Below are 24,989 nucleotides of genomic sequence, written 5' to 3'. Positions count from 1 at the left end.
AGGTGAGTCGGATCAAACAAGTTTTGCGGGATACGACCCGACCACTCAAACAAAAGGGAATAAAACCTCACCACACATCCATCTTAACGGACTCACTGATAGCACCCACAACAAATTATAACCACAAAGAAAATGAATGCAGTCAAATCCACGTTGACTTCTTTATGATTTTGTTTCCAAACTGACATGATTAATGTGTTAATATCTCAGAAAGGTTTATACAGGGTAAAAGTTAAGATGAAATTCCGGGCAAGCATGTGAAGCAATTGTAAACCCATTGCTAAATCCCAGAACATTATCTGGCAGAAGCTTTGTAAAACCCATGATAAATTATATCTCGGGTCTACTTGACACTGCTGATGTCACTTCTAGGTTCGAACCGATGAACAGTAAAACTCAAAGACCTTTAATAACATTATCAGCAACATTTGACTTTTTTTATCCGTGAGAGGCCAAGTGGGGGAGGGGTGACAGATGACTATACAAGATGGTGGCTAAACTTAACTATTCCTCGTCAAGAATGTCTCCACCGTTGTCAGATCCCTGTACAGCCAATCCCGAGATATTCATCCGCATCCTCACCACACCTCCATCAAACATCACCATCCACGATCCGTCTGCAGTTCTCCGATCGAAGTCGCTGCCTGGTGGAGGAAGTCAGACAGTGAGGTAGCTGGCAAAAGGCTCGGAGCGGAGAAACTGCAGGCAGCTTTGTTCCTCGACAATGATCTGACTTGTACGGACATCGACCAGCCCGACATCTATCTTGTAAATGAAAGAAAAATAAAATTACACAGAACCGCTGTTTTTTTCTTCCCTGGCGGAAAGCAGTCTTCAGCTGTTATTTTCAGCTGCCGACAGAGAGCGCTTTCTGAAATGAAAGGCGGGTTGTCAGCTATATACTGATTACTCACTTTTTCTTTCATGCTCAGTCAACAACAACGCTGCAGTTCTTGTAATCTTCGAGGGTTTAACTTTTAAATCGTTTAGGATCACTGGTAACTTTCTCCTTTTCTTTACAAAAATATATTTAATACATATACGAGGGTTTTACAGCTGAAAACTGTTTAATCTCTTTCAGAAGAGGTTTAAATGGTTGTATTGTTTCCTGAAACTCTCTGTCGGTTAGTCTGCTTTTTCTTTTCTTTTCTTTTTTTTTTTTGTATTTTCTTCTTTTTTATGCTTTCTTTTCTTCGGGACCGAAAAAGAATAGTCTGTGATCGCTTCAGTCTCCTAGCTGTAGTTGAGTCGACTCGTGCGCGGTCGAGTTGTCTTGGGCTGTCGAGGAGGTAATGGTCGAGTCGTCCGGCGAAGGAAGAGCAAAAATGTTCATCAGCCATTCTGACGCCTCGATAATAAGGTCCAGCATAGACCCTCGGCAACATCAGACCATCAGCACTGACACCAGTGACATCACCGAGCTAAAAATATCCCGACAAGCCAAGACGTGCATGCTGGGAAGGTAGAGGAGGACGAGAGAGTGTGTGATGAGGCTAGGGAGGGATGGTAGAATTAGTGTGGGCAGATACTCTCTCCTAAAAATAGTAATTCATCGGACTGCCCCAGTTCTCTGCTTTCCTCACTTCTCCATAAAACCCAATACTCTTGCGCTTTAATCTTTCTGTGTTATTTCTCTCTGAACATTTTTTTCTTCCAATGTTAGATTGATTTATTTCTCTCTTTTCATCCTTCTCTAAACTTTCTTTTTTCCTCCAAACTACATGGCCTGAAACCATACTTTTATTTGTTTATTGATTAGTTTGTTTATTTGTACTTTCGTTAGTTTCTATGTTAGTTCAATTATTTATTTATTTTTTACTTGTCCGTTTATTTATTAATTTGTTTGTTTATTGATTCATTTGTTGGGGTTTGTTTGTTTGTTTGTTCGTTTGTTTGTTTGTTTGTTATTTCTTAGTCTGGGTTTTTTTTTTTTTGTATGTCTCTCTTTTTGTGCGTTTGTGCATGTGTTCTTCGTTATTGCTCGTTCGGTGAACCAATGATTCGTTGAATGATGCAAGATAAACATGTCACCATTCTTGCCCTCCCCTCACCCACTTCCACCCCTCCACACACAGAAACCCCCGCTCCCCATATTCACCTCCCACGTCCCTCCACGCGTCCTCCCAGCACGAACACACTTGACTATAGCAGATCAAATTGCAAGCAGTCTGTCTGGTCTCCGTACAGTCTTCCAAATGAAGAGCCAGCTGTCTGCAAGGCGCTCTGAAATTTGTGATGCAGAAATAATTTGGAGGCACGCAGTAAGTGGCAGCCACAATCTCTCACACAGAAACCGCTTCCACTTCATCGCCACTATTCATGAGTAGTATAGTACTCATTACGGCCTGCCAGCAGCCGTGCGGTAATTGGATGACAGTCGCCACACCTCTTCACATTCTGGTCAGCAAGGTTTCTCTTGCCCAACCAGCCAGCCAGCCAGCCAGCCAGACCCCCGCTGACCGTAGTTAAAGTTTTCATCACTCAGCGCCAATAATCTCAAACTACTCCACAGACCCTGGTCGCAGGACTTGTTGAAGCCACCGCGCGGCCATGTTGCCACTCGTAGTCATAGAAACCATCATGAAATATTAACTAACTGACACCTACCTCTTCATTTTTAAACTGAAAGGAGAGTCAAAAGTAGATTATGAAAAATTAAAAGTACAAAATGCTGACAGAGTAAGACAAATACAAAAAGACAGAATCACTGTATTCCAGGATCGCTTTTACCACTTCCAATATGGCGGCAGATTGGCTTCGAACAAAGACAGCCAGGGTTTATCCATTAGTTTCAGACCACTGGTCAGCACTCAGTTTTAAATGTATTCAGTCATTTCAAACTCCGTTTTCGTCTAAAAAAAACAAGACACTAATGTAATCTGTCTCGTGTTATCGTTTTCTTCATTCGTCTTGTCATTAGGGTTGAAGAGCACGATGCGCGGTCGTAGACTCCCTGTAATCTTCGATTTTTCTCTAACCCCTTGAAAAAAAATTGGTTTCTTCCTAAACTTTGCAAAGAATTTCACTGTAAACTAGGAACGTTTCCTGGTCTGAAATGTGGTGCACAGAAGGGGAAAAAAAGTAGAATGTTTAGTTAGCTGAATTCGAGAACACCGAAATAACAAGAAATGGCATCGTGTTCGTGACTTACTCTCGGTATGGAGGGTGCGTGGCGTGTGCTTTCAGATTTAGCCACCCGAACTTTCTAAGGTCACTAGTATAGGTCTTGTATAAAAATGGGGCAAAATGTACACAGATACGAAATGTATGAGCATTGGGGTGGGGAAAGGGGAAGAGAAAAATTGAGAGTCCGAGGGGAACATTGATGTGTGTGTGAGCTAATATGTGTTGATGATATCCTTACGAACCACCAAATGTGTGTGTTGGTGGGGAGGGACAAACAATATAATAACAGAACAAACAAACATGATACTGCATTTACAGGGTTTAGCCTTCCCTCTCAACCACTTTCTTCGAAATGTCAAAGGTTGTTGATGGTCTTACAACAGACCAGCTGTTTCCCACTCTCTGCTCTATCGGGTGAGACAATGACAGCGAAATGATGAAGTTCCAGGACTCTATTTATTCCCACCATACTGTTGCTGAAAACTTGGCAAAAGCATCAGTCTTTCTCGCACCTGTTGGCTGTTTGAAAAACCAGAGATAACCTGTGGCAACTTTTACGATTCCACGATTGGCGCAAGCGCGCAATGAAGGCAGATAAGAGACAAGAGCGACCAAGCAAGCTGCGCATCAAAACAAATCGTATTAAGCAATGCGTTTGCGAAATAAGAGATGATAAGGGCCAGAATATAAAAAAAGTCTTAACAGGAGTTTTATTGAAAGGTAAGGCTGGCACGTGGCGTTAATAATGATAGGAGCAGGCGTTAAGCGGTCACCTGCCACACTCGCGCCTGCAGGAGGACCACCATCTTGATTCCAGCAATGAAATCACATTTGCCTGGGCTCGCTTGTCGAGGCAATTTTTGTATCAAATTTGCATGAAATACTTGCATCATCGTCGAAACACATTAATGAAGTCAAAGACACGATTTCGGGATTTAATTTTCTCAAAAGGGGCATCGCTAACAGAAAGTAAACAGGCAATATTTCCCTCACAAAGTTAGCGGTAAGTGATCAGATGGACAACTCTTGCAATACAGGAGGACCGCAGGTCACGTTTCTACATGCCAATCAGATTTGAGCTCCTGTGTCAATGTGGTTTTTATTTTGTAACTAAAATTTAACTTCAATCTAAAAATAGGTAAATAATTAAATGTAATCAATAGTTTGAATACAAAATATTAGAAGAAAAAACTAGTTTCATAAAATAATAATAAGAGGAAGTGGAAGAAAGCCAAGAAAATAAGATTATTATATTACATTTTCCTCATTTTAAGTATGCTGAATACGTTTTACAAAAGCAAAATATACACCAATGTTAAAATATATGGACTAGAAATAAACATAGCATGCACACAGAGAACAAAACATAAAAGCAAATAAACAGACACAGCAACACAACATCAAAGTAGCGGCCAAGACGAGGTAAAGTAAATCTATGGGTTGATGTACTTTAAATGAACTTAGAGAAGAATTTTTTTTTTCAATTACTGGCACAGAGGGCGCACTTGTCAACACGAATGTGGTATATAAAGTATATAAAATATAAGTAGTATATAAAGTAATAAAATATTTGCAGTATATAAAGTACATGGGGTTGGAGGTGAGATGACACAGAATACATATTGAGTTTGGTCGTCGTTGTTGACACGCAAAGAGCTGAGGAAGCAAACAGCTCACAGATGAGGGGAGGGAGGAGGTTACAACCTGCGGTGAGGAGACCCACTTCAGACAAGATGTTCAAACGAAGAACAGGCAGCAGAGATCGTTAGGAGACGAACTTGCCTAAAGGTGAAAGCACCAGGCACAGGCTAAAAAACCGGCAAAATAACAAAACTTACAACACACGACACCAAAATCGACGTACATCCTCGGTTACCCGCCAGAAAAAAAAAAGTACAGTCCCCTGATGTTGGTTTAAGAAAAGGGACATCACTCTCTACACACCCATACATTTCTTGATATCATTTAAATTAGGGTAAACTAACAAAAATACAAGACCTTTTGAAGACAACTAGGCCTGGTGTACTTTAAAACCAACCAGGTAAAAAAAAACTAAAAACAAAATTGATCAAAGCAAAGAATGCTAAAAACACTCCAGCCAAGATTATCGTGTGTCAGGGGGGAAAAGATTCCATCTAAACCACCTTTTAATGGTTTAATGACAAATCATGGACCTAATTATTGCAGAAATATCGGTTTGCAAGCCAACATATTCAATTGAAGTCCGGCAAGCGACCGATGCATTGCGTAATACACTTCTCTCACAATTCACAACTGTCAATCGAGAGTTCGGAAGAACACGGAGAATAGCCAATCATGAGTTAGAGATGCATTCCATGGCATCTGGAATGGCGCTCATTTTGGCAGAACCATTCCGCAAGTGCGATTGAACAAAGCCACGGACAAAGACACACTTGTAGACAGACAAACAAACAAACAAACAAACAGTAACACCAGCAGAACAAAGTAAAGACTCAGGATAACAGAAACCAATACTGGTTGATATTTCATGATCTTGAAACATAGTTTTCATACTAAAAATTACCAGCATTTTTTGTGTGACTATTCCATTCATTAGTTTTCATCATACATTGTTTATATTGTTTTTCTCTTCCTCTCCTCATCCTTTATCTTCTGCTCATTACACTTTTAATCAAGCTGTCGGGAAACATACTTCATCGCAAAGAGCGATCAAAAACACTTCCGAGTGTGCTTTTGTTGGGATATACCTGGAGCAGAATGGACACCTTATCTTCATCTTCCGTTGGGCGATATTCAGTGACGATCGATGACGAACTCGAGTTGCAAGCCAACGATTTTGTGCGAAAATAGCAGGCTATCAGAGGAGGCTTCCAGCAAGACTATGGCAGCAGCCTTCCAGAACACAAACACGCAGGTCTGAGACGGTCAAGTGCGAGGCAGCTGAAGGAGGGTCGGTAGGGAAGGTGCTTTGATCTTGCATGTGTGTGTGTTGGGTGGAGGGAGGAGTGAGTGGTTCAAGCCTGATCCTGCACAGCTTACGTCCAGGCGATGTTGCGTAAGCGCAATGGCCCCGTTCTTCGCTGGACATAGACTTGCAAATGGCAAGAGCGAGGAAGTAAATTTTTTTTTCTTACAGTATTTACAAGCATCTAATTAAGTGAGGAACACCGCAGTGGCTCTGTTCTCATGCAAGATTTGACTTGAATTTATCAGGCGTCGAAGACGTACGGGTTTTCATTTCCCTACGTTGTTTAAACGTCTCCACAACGTAGCGCGTCTTTTTCGTGAATGCGAATGCTGCTTGGAATGGTCGTTTTTATTTACCGTGACCGCGACGCTAAAACGAATTAAAAATTTGTTTGTGGGCATTGATGCACATAAAAACTGCTCTCTTTTTCTCTCGCACCGCCACAAAGTAGTGGCCCCCCGAGCTGTCAATATTTAACTCGGCCTCCGGACGGTCAGGGTGAGCGAGAGAACCTTCTGGGCGCAGTTGAAAGAAACTATCGCCGAACGCTTTCAAGAAATCCCAGCGCCTCGTCGCCGGAAGGATGGCAGCCGGCGGCCAAAAAGGGACTACAAACAGCGCCATTTGCATTGTCATTGTCGTCGTGGGTCCCTCAAGTCAGCATAGTCTTTCGATCAATGGCGGAATGATCGCGAATTCCACCGTGTGCTGGCGCTGCCGCCATTGCCTAGCGTTAACAATTAGTCTCAGCTCTCGTGCACACACACGCACCAGGCCACTGTGGGTCCCACATCGTATACTCCTACAGGAAGTGGGAGCAAGTCCGTACCCGATTCATTAGGCACTGTGTTTTATTCCCACCCCAACCACAACACCTCCTCATCCCACCATTCTCACCCACACCAGGTCCGTTTGCCAAGACCAGTGGCGTATTAGATACGACTGAAACTCAATGAAAAGTTTATTTGTGAGAAAATATGTTCCACTAGTTTCTGTAAAAGTTGGATAGATTCTTATGAATTATTGTATTCGATCAATTATTGAAACTATTGTGTATTTTTTTAAAGAAAATATGTTTTACTAATGCAATAATTTTTGAAAAAATAAGAATTAAAAGTAATACATCGACTTGATTAGACGAAATATGTCGAAAGGATTGATTAAAATATTAGTGAAATGTGTGATTGGGTAAGGAGAAGTAGCAAGAAAGGGAGCCAAATACTCATCGGCATGAAAATAGATTCTGCAGCAGTCTATTCAGCCCTCGCTAGTATCTCAGGCGGGGCCGTAGTTATGAATCGAGAGTAAATCGTTTTCCAGGGAAAATGAAAAACTCAAAGTCAAGCATTTTTTTCCGAAGTTGCGTGGTTACTACTTCGTGTTTCTTTTTCCCCAGGACACTCTTGCCACCGATTTGTGACAACGGCTCCAGAAGTAAAACATCTGAGAAGTCTAGACACAGTTATAACTCAGGAAACAAATCCTCGAGTTCCCCATGTAGCCCCAGCCTCACTCACTTCATACCTACAGCCCCCTGGACAGTGATGGCTGTGTGCACCATGCAAGAGGATCAGTAGTTGTGGATGTGACGATTGTCACGCAGGGAACGAACACATTCGTCACCACTTGCTAGACAAATCGCGAGGGATTGGAGGCGACTAGGGGGGAGACAATGGCTAACGGCTGAATGAGGGTCGTCACCTCGGCAAGCAAAAGATGCCGAAAGCCAAATCATTCACCTTTGTCTTCCTCTGCTGTTGATGTTTCGTGGGTTCAGATTGTTAAAAATGTTAACGATTTCACTTTCCCCTGAGGACATGAAACTTTGGGAATTGTTGGTATCCGAGAGACAGTTTTACCACCAGGTGTTGAATACCCTTTGTTGACACAACTGTGTAGTTGTTGTGCACTTACTTGGAGCTGAAAGCTGACATAAATCATTAGTAACCTTCCCCTGTATAATTTAGTGCCTAACAGGCGACATTATCTATTTGCATATTTTACATCAATAATTGCTAAAAACTTATCATGTTATCCACTAATCTTTAACGTATTTTCCAATATAATTTAGTTCATTCCAGTTGACTTCAAGCATTTTAACGATTGTTTCGACAATTCTGAATACAAAATACCTACTTCTGACCTGATGTTGGCTTCATCTGTTGCGGTTCTTTAAGAAACCAAAGCTGTCATAAACTGTATATTGCATGACTAGGGAAGAGAGAGAGAGAAGAGTGAAAGTATTATCAGATCGTTCTTCTCAAGGAATTAAATCGTTTGCAATCGACCTTGCCGGCAGTTGCCTAGAATGACAACTTGCTGTTCGTGTCGTATTCTGAAGAAGATTTGACCTTTGTGAACTCTCTTTATCAGCGTCCTCTCGCTCCGACAAGAACGTGACTAAAGTGCCCTCAACAGGCCAGCAAATAAGACTGACCTCCATCTCTCATCCAGCTAGTAAATTCAATCAAGCAACAAGCCATGAGTCCTGCCCACCTTACCACTCCCACCCCTCTCTATCGACTCGATTTGTGACAGAGAAGCACGATTCCCTAAACCCTTCCCGCCTCCTGTACTGGAGAGCTCCGATGCGTCTGAGTAGTCTTTGTAACAGCGGGTTATGAATGGTTTCCAGTCAAATGAAGAAACATCGCTCAGGTTGGCGTGTCATGCAATTTTCTGCCCAGAACAATGAAAACTGATAATTTTGGAAGCCAGTCATATAAATTTGAACTTTATTTAGAATATTCGACTAAAGCAAATAAATAAATAAAATGTGCAAACTGAATTCACTCGACAGACTGGTCTTCTCCAAATCATTTTATTTTAATGGACAACAATCAGTGTCATTGCAATCTACACTGTATTATTATTGACTGACTGCGGACCGTTGACCCTCATGCCACTCATAGCTTTCTATTTAAGCTTAAGGCCCGTCTCACACGGTACGACTGTAAGTCGCTAACAAAGTCGAACAAAACAAAAATTTTACCTACTCTCCATGGAGACATCCCCCTCCGCTTCCTCAGCCCCTACCCACCACCCTCTACACTAACGATTTGATGATTTCTTAATACAGATCATCGCCTAGTGTCTTTAAGTTTAGTTCAGGTTTCTGGCCGATGGACGTTATCGCAAAGAACGAGCGACCTTTGCTCGCACCAGCACCCTGATCCACCCGAGAATTATTGCATAAGAACAGCAATAAAAGATGAACCACTGAAATGAGTTGCTGTCTTGCGTTCCGTAGTTGTCGGGTATCTCAATACTCATTGCACAACATTCCATCACGATCACAGACCAGACGACAGGCTCAGTCAAATGTCACAGGAGCAGACCACCCGTGTAGACAGTTGTCTGCATCTGACGCAAACCAGAAATAAGCTGAGGTTTAACATTATATATAAAACTGTAACTTCTGATCGAATGAGGAGAGGAAAAAAGTCATGATACTGGCAAACTGTCTTCACGGAGAAGACAGGCGAAGCCGGGTGTCTGTCTTGTGATGCACCCCACTTCCTTTTTTTTATCCTTCTAACCTTTATTTTGCACAACTCAAGCACCTGTCTGTTACAGATTTTTTAAAACATGTTGGTCTAAGGCAGGGGTGGGCAATTAATTTTCCCAAGGGGCCGGATGAGAAACTGGGATGGTTCTAGAGGGCCGGATGAGAAACTGGGATGGTTCTAGAGGGCCGGACTAATATAGTTAACTCAGTTTTACCCAATACTGTATATATAGTATATTTACTGGTGGGCGGCCAGCGGGCGGGCCGGTCAGAGACAGGAGGCGGGCCGGATCCGGCCCGCGGGCCGGCGTTTGCCCAGGTCTGGTCTAAGGTCTTCGGCTAAATATGGGTTGGATGTAGTGTAAGCGCCATTAGATAAGTTTTCACACGACATGTGTTTAATCCGTGTGACAGGTGAGTGGGTGGGCGGCAAGTGATCGAGGAATACAGAGAAAGAGAAGGAAGAAGAGTGAGAAAAGAAATACTACTTCGACAAACATTCAACTTCATGGCAAGTTGATGAAGATGCAATTCACTCGTTCTTCTCCCCGTCCATACTCCCACCTTCCCCGCCATCCCGTATATTTCATTCCTTCTGTTTTCTCCTCCCCGTCTTTCCTCTTCCCCTCTGTCGTCTACAGATGACAGTAAGTAGATTTCAATCAACCCTCGCTACCTACTACTCCTATTAATAATCATACATTCGCTGATTTATCATCACGAATAGGAGATTGCTAGACGATCTAGAAATAATTGCCTTTTCATAAGCTAGCGACTAAGGTCTTGAGAAGCTTTCTCCTACAAGACAAACAAAGCGAGAAACCTCGACTTAATCATTAATTCAGAGGATGACAGATGGTAAACTTCCTCCAAAGAAGGTGAGAGAGGGAGAGAGAATCTGGCAACGACAAGATCTTTCCAGGCGGTAACACTGTAGCCGAGAGAGATAGAGAAAAAAAACACCCCACAATAATAATATAGAATGGTTTGATATAATGCCGAAGTCAGTCTGACAAGTGCCGGACTTATTCCGGCAAGCAAGGACTGAAATGTGATGAGTGTCGAGAAGACCATTTCTGCGGGGAGGACTGTCTAAGCCACTTGGCTCCGTCCACAAAGACAGATGAGGCTCAAGCCCCCCAGACAACTAATATGCAGTAAAGATCAGCCAGAAATTGTCGTTGAAGGCGATCAAGAAATGGAAAGAACACAGGTGGTTTGCTTAATCAGCTAGCATCCAAGATGGCGAAGCCCCTTCCTCTCGGGGGAGAGAGTATCGGGGGAACATAGTTTGTAAGTGTGGGGATGGACCACAGAGGGTAAGTGTACAGTGTCAGCTTGTACAGTCGGGGTGTCTGCTCGATCAACGACCTTTGCCCTCTATTCCTGCCTCTCTTTGTCTCACACACACTCACACACTCACGTGTTCACACCACTACACCTAAGCCGACTTTCTTCTCGCAGTACATTTTGCGGTTCTAAGCTTTTCGATCGAGTTCTTTCATCTTCAAGCTCAGCGGCTTAAGGGTCGTATATAATATATCAGAGAATCAGTGGCAGAGAGAAAAAAGTGAATAACGAGATTACGATCGGTCGAAGAGTATGATAAGTGATTTATGCGTGAATGAGAGAACAGATGTCACCTCAGCTGTCTTCTGCGAGAAAAAGTCTCTGAAGCTCAAAAGATTCCAAGCTGTATTTTTCATGAATCGTATATTCGTGCGTATTGATACTTGTTCGTTATTCAAGTACTGGAATGTGCAGATGAAAAAAAAAAATAATAAAAAAAAAAACCCTAAGAGGTTTTTCTTCTCGTTCTTCAAAGCCTGCAATCAGGACTGAGTAAAAATCACCCAGAAAACGGATTATTTGTTGATAATAATGTGGACTGTGGTTTGTGTTACTACTTATATCAACTGTAACAATATCTGACATGACGACAGCCATACAGAAGAGCTAAGCTGGAAGATTAGTTAAGTAATTACGCCTCCATATTGCATGTCGTCCCCCAGTGCGGGGACGTCACTCCGCGCGTCACACTGTCCATTGTTATCGTTCTTAGCAGGAAGAGGTGAATACTTAAGACATACTGCTGCTTTTTTAAAGAATTAATACTGGAGGAACTTGAACATTCATAAAGCTTATTGGAAATTCACACTCAACATTTTAATTGATTTTATTTCGGGGAGTGAGAGATAGTCACTCCGAATGACATTACCGTTAGTAGTGCCAGGTCGAAAAAAGACATGACATGACAAAGCCAAAAAAAAAAAATTCCTTCATGTAGCAAATTTGCACTTTATCCCCAAAGAACTCTTCCCCATCTGCCCCAGAGACGGCATTTATTTCGCCATCACTCATATTCAGACTTACATTGAAGTAAGAGTAGTAACAAACTGGACAGACACAGCTGTGCACTGCAGCTCCAGCAGCTGACATATTTTCATATATTGACATTATTGAGCAACACACAGGGTGTGCTCCGCCTACGAAAGCTTTTTAATCACATTTAACTTCAACTTTTCTTTCCTTGAATTTGGACCTCGGAATCAGGTCTTGCCCTGGAGTAGGGCTTCACGCTTGTCAACAATATAAACAAAATGTTTTGTGTAAGTCTTCCGACAGCCAAGTGCATTTCAAAGTTTGCAAAGTTAGAGTGAGGGAAACGCGGGTGTAGTATGTCAGGAATCATCCACGTTATAACCCGGAGCTAAACAAGAAATTGCTCATTAAAAACATGGAATATCACACCGTAAATCATGAGGGTTGGTGTCAGGCGATCATCTGCAGCTGCTTGTATATAATACACATCAGCTAAACTTACTGCAATAAATTAGTCTAACTTTCAGTTTTACGGAGAGATTTTCCAAGTCCCTAACATCACAGTTTTGTCTTCAGGTAGCGTGCAGAGAAACCAGCAAGGAAAGGAGGAAAAAGAAAAAAATATGATGGAAGTTCTGAGAAGGACTGTCAATGGTGCAGCCTCCCGACTCCCCCTTCCACCACATCAGTGACGACCTCAGCATCCCACAAACGACTGACTGGCCCACACTGCACGTGCCAGGGCGACACAAGGTGGTCGGAGCGAGGGTGTAAGCGGCCGGCGCGGTGTTAAGGGGCCGCGCGCTCTGCAAGTCCAATCGCACGAGGACGATAAAGAGAGCGAGAGATGGGACCCCGAGCGTAACGGCGCCCGCAGCAGCAGCAGCAGCGTGCGACCAAGTGATGGGCACGGCAGTGCAGCAGCATTCACGCCGAGCGCGCTGGGCGCGGAGCGCGCGCCACGTTGTGTAGCGGCGGCTGCGGCGAGGTGGCGGCGGCGCTGGATGCTGCGTCTTCACCAGAACTGGACCAGGTCGCTGTACGCACAATCTGTTAGAGGCGGCGTCGTCGTCGTCGCCTCATCCGTTGACTACTACGTCCGCCGCATCCACTGAGCCACCGCGCCTACCCCTCCCGCTCTCTCGCTCTGGATATCCTCCCTTAGAGAGGGAGACGAGGAGACCAGGGAGCAGAGAAGATAACAAAAGATACACGCTGCGGCCGTGACTATACAATGTGGCTGTTCTATGTCACAGCCTGTCCTCAAAACAAAACTTCCCTCGATTCTTGTTCCTTCATTTAGTCCTTCTCTTTGTCCTCCTCCTTGGTAACTATGGTTGTGTCGTCTACAGTGCCGCGTAGATAGTTTGTGCTTAGCCTCGTCGTCTCTTGCTTGACGGAATCTACTCAACTGTTTCCAGAAAGTGGCGAAAAACTTTCTTTAAAAAAAAATTACTAGATGATGTGAGTTTGTTTTCCTTCTGTGCTTCTTCGCTGAGCAGCTGTGCTTCAGGAAACTTCAGTTCGCACTTCCCACAGTGCCACCGCGGCAACCCTCTGTTGTCGTGGTCATCAGTAGGGGGAATCAGAGAAGAGAGGACCAACTACGGAGGGATTTTCAGGATTTCTTTGATTGCCATCAACTGGTGATGTGTGCAAAGGACGAAAAGATTCCTTAAAAGTCGCGGAGAATTACCTCCCCTACATCTCCTGTCTACTGACGAATTGACAAAAGTTCCAACGCCGACAACTCTTCCAACATCGAAGGGAAAGTTCAGGAGGTTAAATGTGATGAAAACGTTTTTTTTTTTGTTTTCTTTGTGGAAGGAAGAAGTGGATTTTTCATTGAAGGTATGGCTGAGAACTTAGCACCGCGTCCTCTAGTCCCAAGGGAAAAAACTCCTTATCATTTGTAAGTGGAATATTTCATCAGCGTGTTGTTTCCTCCTCTCTCCTGATCAGAAACTCTCTGGATATTTGGGAAGCCATACGGTTACACCCGACTCGCGACGAAGCAGACGCGTTAATGAGGCCTCCCGACTAGACCTCGAAATAATCCTCGTCGTCCACGTCGACATCTCATCAGTTCATCAGCTTAGAAGCTTGGCTTCGTGTTCCTCCTTTCTGCTTTACATCCCGTTTGTGACCAGAGTCTTCGCTTACCCCACACCTCTGGAGGTTAAAAAAGAAAAAAAAACCTGACTGACCAGCTGTTGATTCTTTCTTTGACGCACGTGGCGTCAGGTGTAAGTGAGTGCAGGTGAGTTACTGGACACACGAGAGACTTACGGAGGTGGTCATGGAAATTCTGTCCTGCTTCCATCCCACCAGGACGGCGATGTAGTGGTCACTAAACTCAGGTTTGTGATTATCCTCCAGTCTCCATACATTTTTTCTGTAACCATTGCTTTAACACTTTCCAAGAGGAAACTTTTTTTCTTTTTAAATCAGTTTATTTTAATTCGAAAGAAAGCGTTCTCATCAAAAACTAAAAACAAACTCGTCAGTGTAAAAAGGGAACAAACACGAGCCTAACGGCAAGAACAGACAGCCCAGCAACGATTTTTCGATCTAAAGCACTTTTCAAAATCAAACGTCAAGGAAAACAAAATAAGATACCACCACCACCACCACCACCGGATTGACGCAAAGTGGGAAGGTTAATAAACTGTTGCTGACGTTTTCAACTCCAAAGTCGATGCAACAGACAAGACGTCTTCGCCAGGCACCACCACCACCACCACCACCACCGCCACCACACCTCCCTTCAGTGACGTCATGGTGAGAAAAACTGCTGCTACCATTTGTTAGTATTCTTTTTTTTTTTAAAGGAGAGCAGGGAGGTAGGAGCTAGAGCTGATAAGCGGGCATGAGGAGGAGGAGGAGGCTGAGGAAAGCGGGGCGCACGGGCGGCTGAGCCAGCGTGCGCGCACCGCGTATCGAACACACAACATGGTTGCAAGCGCTGTGACAATTTTGCCTCTGCACAGGAGGACGATTTGATTGTTTCATCTCACCGCGGCAAACACACCCGCCAGCTCCGGCGCTCCATTTGGTGAACAAAGACAGACTTGCATATATATATATCTCTCTCTGCTTCCTCTCCGAGGCGTATTTATATTCCCCAACTCTTTTTGTCACCCGGCACATGCGCGTGAGGGAGTTTATCAGGAGCGAGCACTCTTGCAGGACGGTTGCCTTTTCTGAGTTCGACAATGTTGGTCGACTTTGCCAGCTTCGTCTTCGCTCCCGTCGCCTATGTTGATGCTTCTGCTGTTGTTGCTGGTCTCGTGAGCGACGAAGCACTTGCCTCACCTGCTGAAGTCCTCCGGTTTCGCCCCATCCTAGCAGCGTCGGTGGTCGCTGGGACTGATCTTACCTTGCTGAAGCTGAGCCGGAGTTAACCTCTCCTGTTCAACTCTCGACGAGTGGTGAGGATAATGCGTGGCTGGTTTCACGTTTTCACACTTTGACATTTTTAGCGATTATGTGTATATACATAAACCAAGAGTTTTCTTGCTAATAGCTTGACTTAATCAACGATAATAGGACGATGGCGAACGACACAGATTTCCACATCACCTTCTACATCGAGAAGAACACCACCAGTTCCTTCTACATCAACGTGTCGCTAAACACCTCGTCGGAGGCGCCGCCCGTGCAGGAATCTGCGATCCGGCAGTTCGGACAGTCGTACCAGCGGGTGCACGGGTACCTGTCGGTGATGGTGTGCATCTTCGGCATCGTGTCCAACCTCCTCAACATCATCGTGCTCACACGGCGGCACATGAGCTCGCCCACCAACTTTATCCTGACGGCTCTGGCCATCGCCGACACGCTGACGATGAGTACATACCCGATCTTCGCCATCTACATGTACATCGTCTCCACCCCGGATTGCAGCCAGAACCACCCGGCAGGCTGGCAGTACTTCATCATATTCCATAACCTCTTCATCGTCACCTGCCACAACATGGCCATGTGGCTGACCGTGGCGTTGGCGGTCTTTCGCTACATCTTCGTGTGCCAGCACACCCGCGCGTCCGTCTGGTGCTCGATGGGGCGCGCCCGTCTGACCGTGCTGGTCGTGGTGGTGGCCACCATCATCAGCTGCATCCCCAACTACTTCGCTTACACGGTCATGGAGTCCGTGGACAACTCGACCAACCAGACGCAATATTGTATCGGGCCGAGCGACTTGGCGAGGGACAACCCCATGTACGCGCAGTTCGTGCGATGGCTCTTCGGGGTTGTCATCAAGATCCTCCCCTGCATCATGATGGCCTTCCTCAGCACCCTCCTTATCATCGCCATGCAGCAGGCTAAGAAGCGGCGTGCACGCCTCCTGAACAAGGTCTCTCGCATCGTGGATCACGACCACCAGTCCAGTGAGCACAACCGCACCACGATGATGCTCGTCGGCGTGGTCATCTGCTTCATTGTCACGGAGATCCCTCAAGGTGTCCTCGCCTGGATCAGCGCCGTGGACGATCAATTCTGGGAGGACGTCTACCTACACCTTGGTGACCTCATGGACATTCTTGTGCTAGTCAACAGCGCCTTCAACTTCATCCTCTACTGCATCATGAGCCAGCAGTTTCGGAACACCTTCAAGAACCTGTTCATCTGCAACGTGACGACCTCCCGCAAGATCAACAAATCGAACGGTGCAGAGTACAGCATTGTTAGGACAGAGACAACAAACGTTTGATGATCCATCTTGTTCCCCTTTACCACACACACTTTGCCGGCATCTTCCACTTCTAAATGGCTGTTCTCACACTACAGCAGACTAGTTGATGTCAAAGCTTGCTTTCCATGCGCCAGGCCATGTTGTTTAACGAAGCTTTATCGTGACTCACGGTCGTCCCTGAGCCCTGTCGGGAGGAGGAGGCAGTTGCTCAAAGGATTAACACAGGCTCGCATCTGTCTGACCGCGCCATGTGGCGCACGAGACATGCCAAGTCCTAATGACAACTACCACCAGCATGTCACTACAACAAACCAACATGGCCAGCTCGAAGGCCGAAAACGGATCACTGTTGGTAGGATAGTTACACTCAGTGGCTTTAACATTCAAGTTAGCCATGTTGAAGACAAAAGTCTACAATCGGTTCAAGAATTTCTTTTGCATATGGATTTCTTGTATTACTTCCGCTATGTCGCTTCTAAGCCTAACATTTCGGGTGAGAGGCTAACGGACTATGTAAAATATTTGTTTGTGAGATCCGCTAGCCTGGGACATTAACCATTCGATGGTGAGGGTGGGATGGGGGTGTGGTCGAGTTTAAAGATGTTTTTCAGGGTGATTCCTGTGAAGGATGTCATAAAACCCAACAATCCAAAGACATTTTATTGCTCTTGTGATTTTCCAGTATTGCTCATTTGTGCTGACGTAAGCGTTCGATTTTTTTTTTTTTTTTTGTGGAAGGGAAAACGGGTCGAGGAGACGAGGATGTTTAGAAACGAGAATTTTTCGAACGGAAGATGATACCACTGCGGCCATATTCAGTGTTCACACAGAGAGAATAAATGGCTTCAGTGTATGACCGTTTGTAACCGAACCTGCAGTTTCTTTGTTTCTTTGTCTTACTGACACTCGTAATGGCCATCGATGTCTTTGTGTTGTTGAACGCCTGTTTCGTTCTTACCATTCGCGGTGGTCCGAAGACACTGCCCTGCAACTTTCTCCACAAAGGATATTTGTGCACGAAGGACACTGACCAGCAACTGTCTCTCCTGAAAGGATTGTGTGTGCCAACAAAGGACACTGTCCTGCCGCCGTCTGTCTGCACAACGGATACCTGCGCCAGCGACGAGGCCAGCATCCAAGCTCGATGACGAAAGCAGTAAGTTGTTGCAGTGACTGATGTTAGTCGGACAATCACGCCGATGTTATGAATGTGTGTGCAGTGCTGGAGCTGGCAAACCCACCGCAGGCCATGGGTCTGTCTACTCGGGTGGTTTCCCACCAGCCACGGTCTTGTTGTGGCTCCATCTGGTGTGCGAATGGAGAGAAGATGAGGTAACTCGTGTGCAGCGTATTCTGAGATCGAAAATCAATGTGAAGAGAACTGCACCCGTGCCACACCTTGGTGATCCAACAGGAAATATACTGGTATTCCTTAAGCCTTGTTTTCCAATGATTTACGCTTTCTCCATGCCACCTTTCCATGTCTTTTTTTTTTAATCTGTATAAATTGTTATCGGTTGGTTTCCATCTGCTACCTTGTTTTTAACCCACAACTTTGAAAAGACCAAACAATGTGTGGATGTTGTTATCATCTCTGCCAAACAGGTAAGACAAAGAAGCTGGCATTAAGTAAGCAAAGGGTCGCTAATCCATCTGTTACTTTAATCCCACCTGGCTAGGTACAGCTGTCACCAGCCTCATAACGACCTGTAGGAGAGTATAAATGTGAGACATCTGCTCACAGAGACAGAAGAAAGTGGGTAGCCATCACACGGTTTCAGTTACCCGTTTCCAGTAGGACCCAAGCTGTCGGAGCCTTGGTTTCTTTGTTGTCTGCTTCGTAGGATCTCGTGTGCCCGTACTGCAAGTCCGCATTTCTTCCAACCTTCATCGTCTGTCGATGACAGTCAGATGTCAGAGTAAAGAAGGTTAGTTGGCAAGCATGTCAAACAAACCTCTGCCTTTCATCGTCTTCTCCTTTATCATCAAATGTTGAATGACCGACAGACGGGACTAGTATAGGTAGGTAGGCGCAGACGATAAAACTAACCCATGAGAGCATCGCTGAGGTTGACTAAAAAAACTTCGATGAGAAAGGAAAGGAGTTGTGGGTGGATGGGTGGGTACAAGAGGAAAAAATAAGAAATCACTTCGTATGTTTATTGTCGATATCACGACACAACAAACAGTTTCTTTGACCTGATGTCGAGATAACAACAAACCCAACACTTCCTTTAAAATTCCGCGAACATAGATATGTATGAATAGTACCTGTTGAGAGACAGAGAGAAAGAGATAAAAAGTGTGTGTGTCAATGAATGTGAGAGAGAAGGAATGACGGAAGCAGAGTGTAAACAAATGAACCCGAGCTGAGCGAGCAAATAAAATTAAGTGCAAATAAAAGAAAACTCAGTTACAGCAGGAAACTAAGTTAAAACCGTTGCCGTGTAATTTCTAGACCCGAACTTATTAACCTGCTGCCTGAGGAACCCATCCTTCTCCAGCCGTCCTGACCATTTCTGTTGCTACCAGTGCACGGACACACACACGGAGGATAGCTATCCCTGGTTTTATGGGGAACAGGCTCTTCCCCAATCTCAAGGTTGTGTGGCCAAGAGGACATAAACTCATTTTAGTACACAGCCTTCACACTTCCTGTCTGCGTTTAACACCTTTTTCTTCAAATGTTTCAGCAAATGGCTTTGCTCCAACCTATATACCATCCATTTGTTTACGAGGCAGGACTAAGTGTAGCTGCCATGCCACGGCCATTTTAATGTGATTCTGGACAATATTCATGCCCCGGGTCTCGAGCCTGTGCATGATGAACGCCCCACTTTGTCTGTGTTGTATGTTCGCCGTGAGAAACCGCTGTTACTTATGGCTTCACACGGATCTGATCATTGTCAGCCAAGCTTGAAATTGGATAAGAATGCATGCGCAGTAAAGATGTAAGCCATTGCCCGCTCGTGATACGTTTACACACCATCCTCTTCTCCAATACCCGACTTTCACACTGAGATTATCACGATGATCAGTTGAGGGAAGAAACTGTTATGCCAGAAGGGAAAAATCCACTAGACAGATTCCATCTTGTTTTCTGGAATTATTTAATGATAGTACGTGTGGGAAAAGAGTGAATATTATCATTTGTTTTATAATATCAGCGTAGAGTGAGAGTGTGTGTGGAAGTCATTTTTTTTTTCAATATTGCCTGATTCATAAAGCCTGTGATCTGCGAACCGCTTGGATTTGTTAAATGTTGCATTGTTGCGCATGTGGTGTACTTTAGACAAACCAATTTTATCGATCATTCAATTTTAAAATCGAATAATCCAAAGATTTATACTTGGAACGTCGCATATATTCTATAAATACATCATAGTAGGTGTTGCATACATGACTTCCACCTGTGACTGTAGACCACCTGGAATCAGGGGTAGATAAATATGTTCCTAGCAAGCTACCCACCTCTAAAGTTAAAACATGTCATTAACCCAGTCTGTTAACCCTTTAGCGACGACAAGAACGAATGTCACAAGGGCTTGAAGTAAATTCACACTTCAAGAGAAATTTCATTTTTTATACTTTTCTTCTCTCTCTCCATCTCTCTCTCCCTCACACACACAAGACATAAGCGAATCAACCAAGCAAAACAAGTCAATGAAAAATGAAAAAAAAACCCCTCCAGATTCCATCACGCGTCGATTCAAAGAAAATCAGCAATTTTTAATTCTTATTTTTAGACGAGGGGAAAGAGCATTCTGAGCATCGGCCGTTAGAAGGAATATGCTAAACGTCGGAAGCGCGGAGAGCAAAGGGAAGGATTCGGTTCTTTCATCATCAACAGCAATGGCGCGTGCTTGGCGGACGGTAGCTCTTGGCCCCTGGACGTAAAGATACGATTTCTCTGATAATTTTTTTCTTCTTCTTCAGAGGAGTGGGAGGAAACGACTCTAGCGGCCACAACCCCAGTTAAACCAAGGGACGGAAGTGAAGGACTGAGTGCAGGGTTGGTTCTCGTCCTCTTAACTCTTATCTTGGCGATAAAGAATACAGCGAGTGGAAGCTGGCACTTATACCTGAGCTTGAAACAGGTTCCTCCCCCTCCCCTTCCCGAGAGATTACCAGGGTGCACTGGGTTCACGCGTGTTGAACAATTAAGAAGGATGTAATGCTGATACCGCCGTCGTGGCTGCAGCAGCAGCAGCAGACCTCCATCCGTGACGTCATGGACAGAGCATTGCAGGTATTTCCTCAGGTATGAACGATGTGGCGTTTAAAGCCGCAGGTGAGGCTTGGTGGGGTGGGGAGAGAGGAGGTACGGGTGGGTGGTAGTTGTATGTAGCTGTGGAGTGAAAAGAGTTCTGTTACAGCTGAGTAATGAAGGGTGTTACAACTGTGCTAGTGCCCATGTGTCCGTTTACTTTGTAGTGTCTACCTTTTGGTTCTCCACACCTTATTTTCACATATCGGCAACCTCTGTGCAGAAAACCTGCTTATTTATACAACTGGACGCCTTATTACCTCATTAATTAGTTCAATTACCGCAAACACCAACCTCGCATTTACACATACCTTTCATTCCCATATCTCAAACGTATCCCCATTAAAGCGCGATTCCTTTTTTTATTTATTTAGAATTGACTCCTCTAAGCAACATGTGTTTACATTTGTATTTCCATATCTAAGGATGTGGACAAAAATAATACACACATTAATATGTAACATTCTTAAACGCATACTAACACAAGTCCACGTGTGTTTATGGGGGTGGACAACCCTCACAAATAATTTTTTGATAAAAACAATGAAACTGTATTCATCGCTGGGATTGTGTTCGCAGACTTTTTCCCTCTTCTCTGAATCCCCTTCTTACGTCACGGTACCCGAGACGGCAACCCGGGTGGCCCGCAGATACCAAGAAAAGCTTGGAGAGTCGGAAATCACGATATGAAAATAAGATTCCTCATAGCAGCGAAGAATAAATGTTTGCGTTCTGTGGCGTGCCAAGACATGCCACCCCACCCAACCCACCCCAATCCTGCCAAGACATAAATAGATGAAGGGTTTAAAGGGTTCGAATACAGGTGTCTTCCAAATTTTATCGACATTGTTTAACTCTTGTTTCTCTCCCTCCCAGTCTGTAATGTCAGAGCGATAAAGCAGGATTGCGAGGAGATAATGATGATGAAGGAAAGGCGGCGCTGACATCTTTGCTGAGAACGGAAGCGGGTGAAGAGGCAGAGATGATAGCCAGCACATCCATCCTCACAAAAGGAAGGGGAGTGGCGAGCTGTCGAGTAACAGTCTTCCCGACGGCGGCGACACAACGACGTCCCGCAGACAAGCGATTAGGAAGTGATGTCTTATCAAACGATGGCAAGACATCCGAGAAATTTTGTTTCAGGAAATCCGATAATCAAATCCGATCATCGATGAAATGTGTATTTAAACTAGGGTCAGTGTGTGTGTGTGTGCGTGGATGTAAGACAGTGAGCCAGGGGTGAGCAGCAACCTCGCACTAGGGTCGATGCTGTGCAGTGTGTCAGGTACTGCGGTTACCTGTCCTACCTGTCCCACCGGCAGCTGTTCACCTGTCCTTACGTCAACTGTAACATCGTTAAGCCTCGGCTTCTGTAGTCCGCTTGTGCTTTTCACATTTGTTACGATGGCCTGCGGGACACAAATCGGTTGGTGGACAGGGGATGGGGGAATTATTCCCCCCAGACTTACAACTGACTCTCCTCGATACCCCACTTTTTTAAGAAGTAATAAAATCACACAGCCATCTCAAGTAGTCCAGTTGTCCCAAATTCCTGGTCAACGCGAGGTTAGCCAGAATGAAAGTTTCATCAGAGACAGGTTAGATGCTCGTCAGCATTCTCCACTTAGATGACCTCACGCTTTGTTTTGGCTACAGCAAGCTCCATGGTCTCGGTGTTCAAACACTCTACAAACTAAAATCCTCTTCAGGAATTGGTTCAAGACAGCAGCGGCACAGCGCAAATATTCCCCCTCCCCTGCTTCCCCTTCACTCGCGGCTAGCCAATCAGGTTGGGGATGTTGATGACTCACAATACAGTAATTATCACCAAGCATTTTCAAGTCCGCGACCTATCAAGAAGATCGTTGGCTGAACAGCAAAGAAATAGGTCGCTTTTCAAAACGACCAATCTTTCTTCCATTAGCAGCCATTACACCACACATTGTACCGACACAAATTATCGGTGGCCAGCGGCACACAGAGTGAGGAGGGAAAGTGTGTGGGGATGGGGAGGATGAGGGGAGGGGAATCTCGCCTGCATACTAACAGCCCATTCTGTCACAATGTCCAACAATTAGTGGCCGATAGTCAAGCCAACGTGATTTATCCTCTTCCTCGTCGTCGTTATTGGAAAGATGAGACGCGCACCGACAAGAGGCGAATAAGTGCTGGCAATGATGTCTACCCGACACTACAACTGCCTACAAGCATGCACTTTAGGCCGAAGCGATGCAAAGTAGTAGCGTGTACAAACGTTTATTATGCGTAGGCAAACGTTCATGCGCGCAAGCGAACGTACACGCACGCAATGTTCGCATAAAGGTCGACATTTAAAATGTTTTAATCAGGCGGCAACACAGATCCTTACAGCTCTCTCGGATTATGGGATGCCCTGTGGCATATCCGGACGATGATAAGCGATGATGACATCGATAAGAAACTTCCGGACAGGCTGGTTCTGTCCGGGGGGACAAGATCGCACCATGCACTTGTTGAGGCCCCTGAAGCTTGCCATGTACTCACATCCCTGAATCCTGCATTTATTCCTGACATCTTTACCTACTCCACATAAGAAATGCGTTACAGACTTTACTTGTTTGCAATTAACAGCCTTCGTAAATTATTTTAATATGTATTTACTTCTGTTTTAGATATGGTGAGATGCTGGCATATGTCTGACAGATGTGTAATGCTGAATAAATCCGCTTTATAACGCTGGCATATCGACATGAAACACGATAGTGGAGTTGACAGTTAATTCCGAACGAGGTAATTTAAACTGACCGTTAATGACTGTAATTGGCTTATTTGATTGCATGTTCTGTAGTGTTGTAATGGGTCGCTTCTCTCTCCCTCTTTCTCCTTTCTCGTGCATCTCTCCCTTTCTGGCACACGCACGGTCTCTCTCTCTCAAGCTCTATCCTTCCCACCTTCTTGCACGGAAGAAGTGATGATGGATACGTCAAGCGATATTCTGCAAACAAAACTTTCAATACCGACATCCTCTCTGTAGCTAATGAAAGAGCAAGGAAATCCAATCTATTCTCCTTCTTACTGACTCTCAATTTTTTTTTTTAAAGATAAAAACGCTTCCTTTTAACACTAGTGAAAAGATGGCTCCAAACGACAAACTAATTCTTTATTTTTAATCCATAATGTAACACTGACGGTTTCTTTTCACCGCGACACCAACGGAGAATTTAATTGTCAATGATTCCTCTACGTTGTGGCCACGTTTTGTCCACGTGACGGAGACGGTCTACACGTGACAAAAGAGGCAATGTTGACATCTTTTAGCTTCCAGTCCGCATCTTACCGGCTCAGAGAATGGATGACAAAGGGCTTTGCCATCGTCAGCCAGGCGTGACTGAGAGGACAGAGAAGTGTTTGAACTATTAATGTGTGATGAGAAAGCAGTATAAAATAATAATTATAATAATACCGCTCGTTTTCAATATCGCCAGATACATGCAGGATAGGATAGAAGGAACGCAGGCGTGTTAAACTCCGGCTTTGTCAACAAAGAAGCAGAAGTAATATTTTCAACAAAAAAGAAAAAAAATGATGCTGGCCTTCGCAGGCACTTTAGGGAATGGAGCGATTATGCAATGTGAGATTTTTTCTAGTACTTCGACATTATCCCCGGGTCTACGCTAAATCGAAGCACACACCCTTTAAGACGAAAAGACAACATTTGAACAGAGAATTAATTTCCTCTACATTCATTGAAATCGAGGCCTTCCCTCGCTCCAGTGATAGAGTGAATACTACTCCTCATCTTAGTGGGTGTGGCAATGCCACAAAAAAATAAAAAAAAGAAAGAAAAAAGACCACCGATGGCTGCAGGTTTACTCTCCCTTCATTTATCCCTTCCCTGCTCCCCACTCTTCGAAAAATAAATAAATAAATCGCATTTAATATATTCCGCAGGCCTTGTATCGAGTGTGTTGACTAAAACTCTTGGCGTCTGTTAACACTTGCTGTTTGTGATCATAATGTTTGTGTGATTGCAGTCTCATGCCTTATTGATAAATGTTGACATATATGTTGTCTTGTTTCAATAAAACTTGTTAAATGACTTTTTTCTTATCTCTCTATTTGCTTAACGTTCGTTTACATCATA

At 44.5% G+C, this 24,989-nt stretch overlaps 2 protein-coding genes across 2 annotated transcripts in view; one reads left to right on the top strand and one right to left on the bottom strand.

Annotated features, from left to right (window-relative positions):
• The window catches only part of LOC112572638 (protein MON2 homolog), a 284,300-nt gene that overhangs the window by 144,070 nt on the left and 115,241 nt on the right, over positions 1-24,989 (bottom strand). The window lies entirely within an intron of this gene.
• LOC112572639 (sex peptide receptor-like) lies at positions 12,650-19,841 on the top strand. The gene has a single exon (XM_025252406.1). The coding sequence runs from the start codon at positions 15,460-15,462 to the stop codon at positions 16,615-16,617; it is 1,158 nt and encodes a 385-aa protein (XP_025108191.1). The 5' UTR covers positions 12,650-15,459; the 3' UTR covers positions 16,618-19,841.

The sequence above is a fragment of the Pomacea canaliculata genome, linkage group LG9 (genome assembly GCF_003073045.1).
Source record: "Pomacea canaliculata isolate SZHN2017 linkage group LG9, ASM307304v1, whole genome shotgun sequence".
Taxonomy (NCBI): Eukaryota; Metazoa; Mollusca; class Gastropoda; order Architaenioglossa; family Ampullariidae; genus Pomacea; species Pomacea canaliculata.
The sequence above is the reverse complement of the archived record's forward strand: the minus strand, read 5'-3'. Positions and strand labels throughout refer to the sequence as shown.

What these genes read in the sequence shown, in the direction of transcription:
- LOC112572639 (XM_025252406.1), top strand. Translation starts at nt 15,460, where the DNA reads ATGGCGAACGACACAGATTTCCACATCACCTTCTACATCGAGAAGAAC.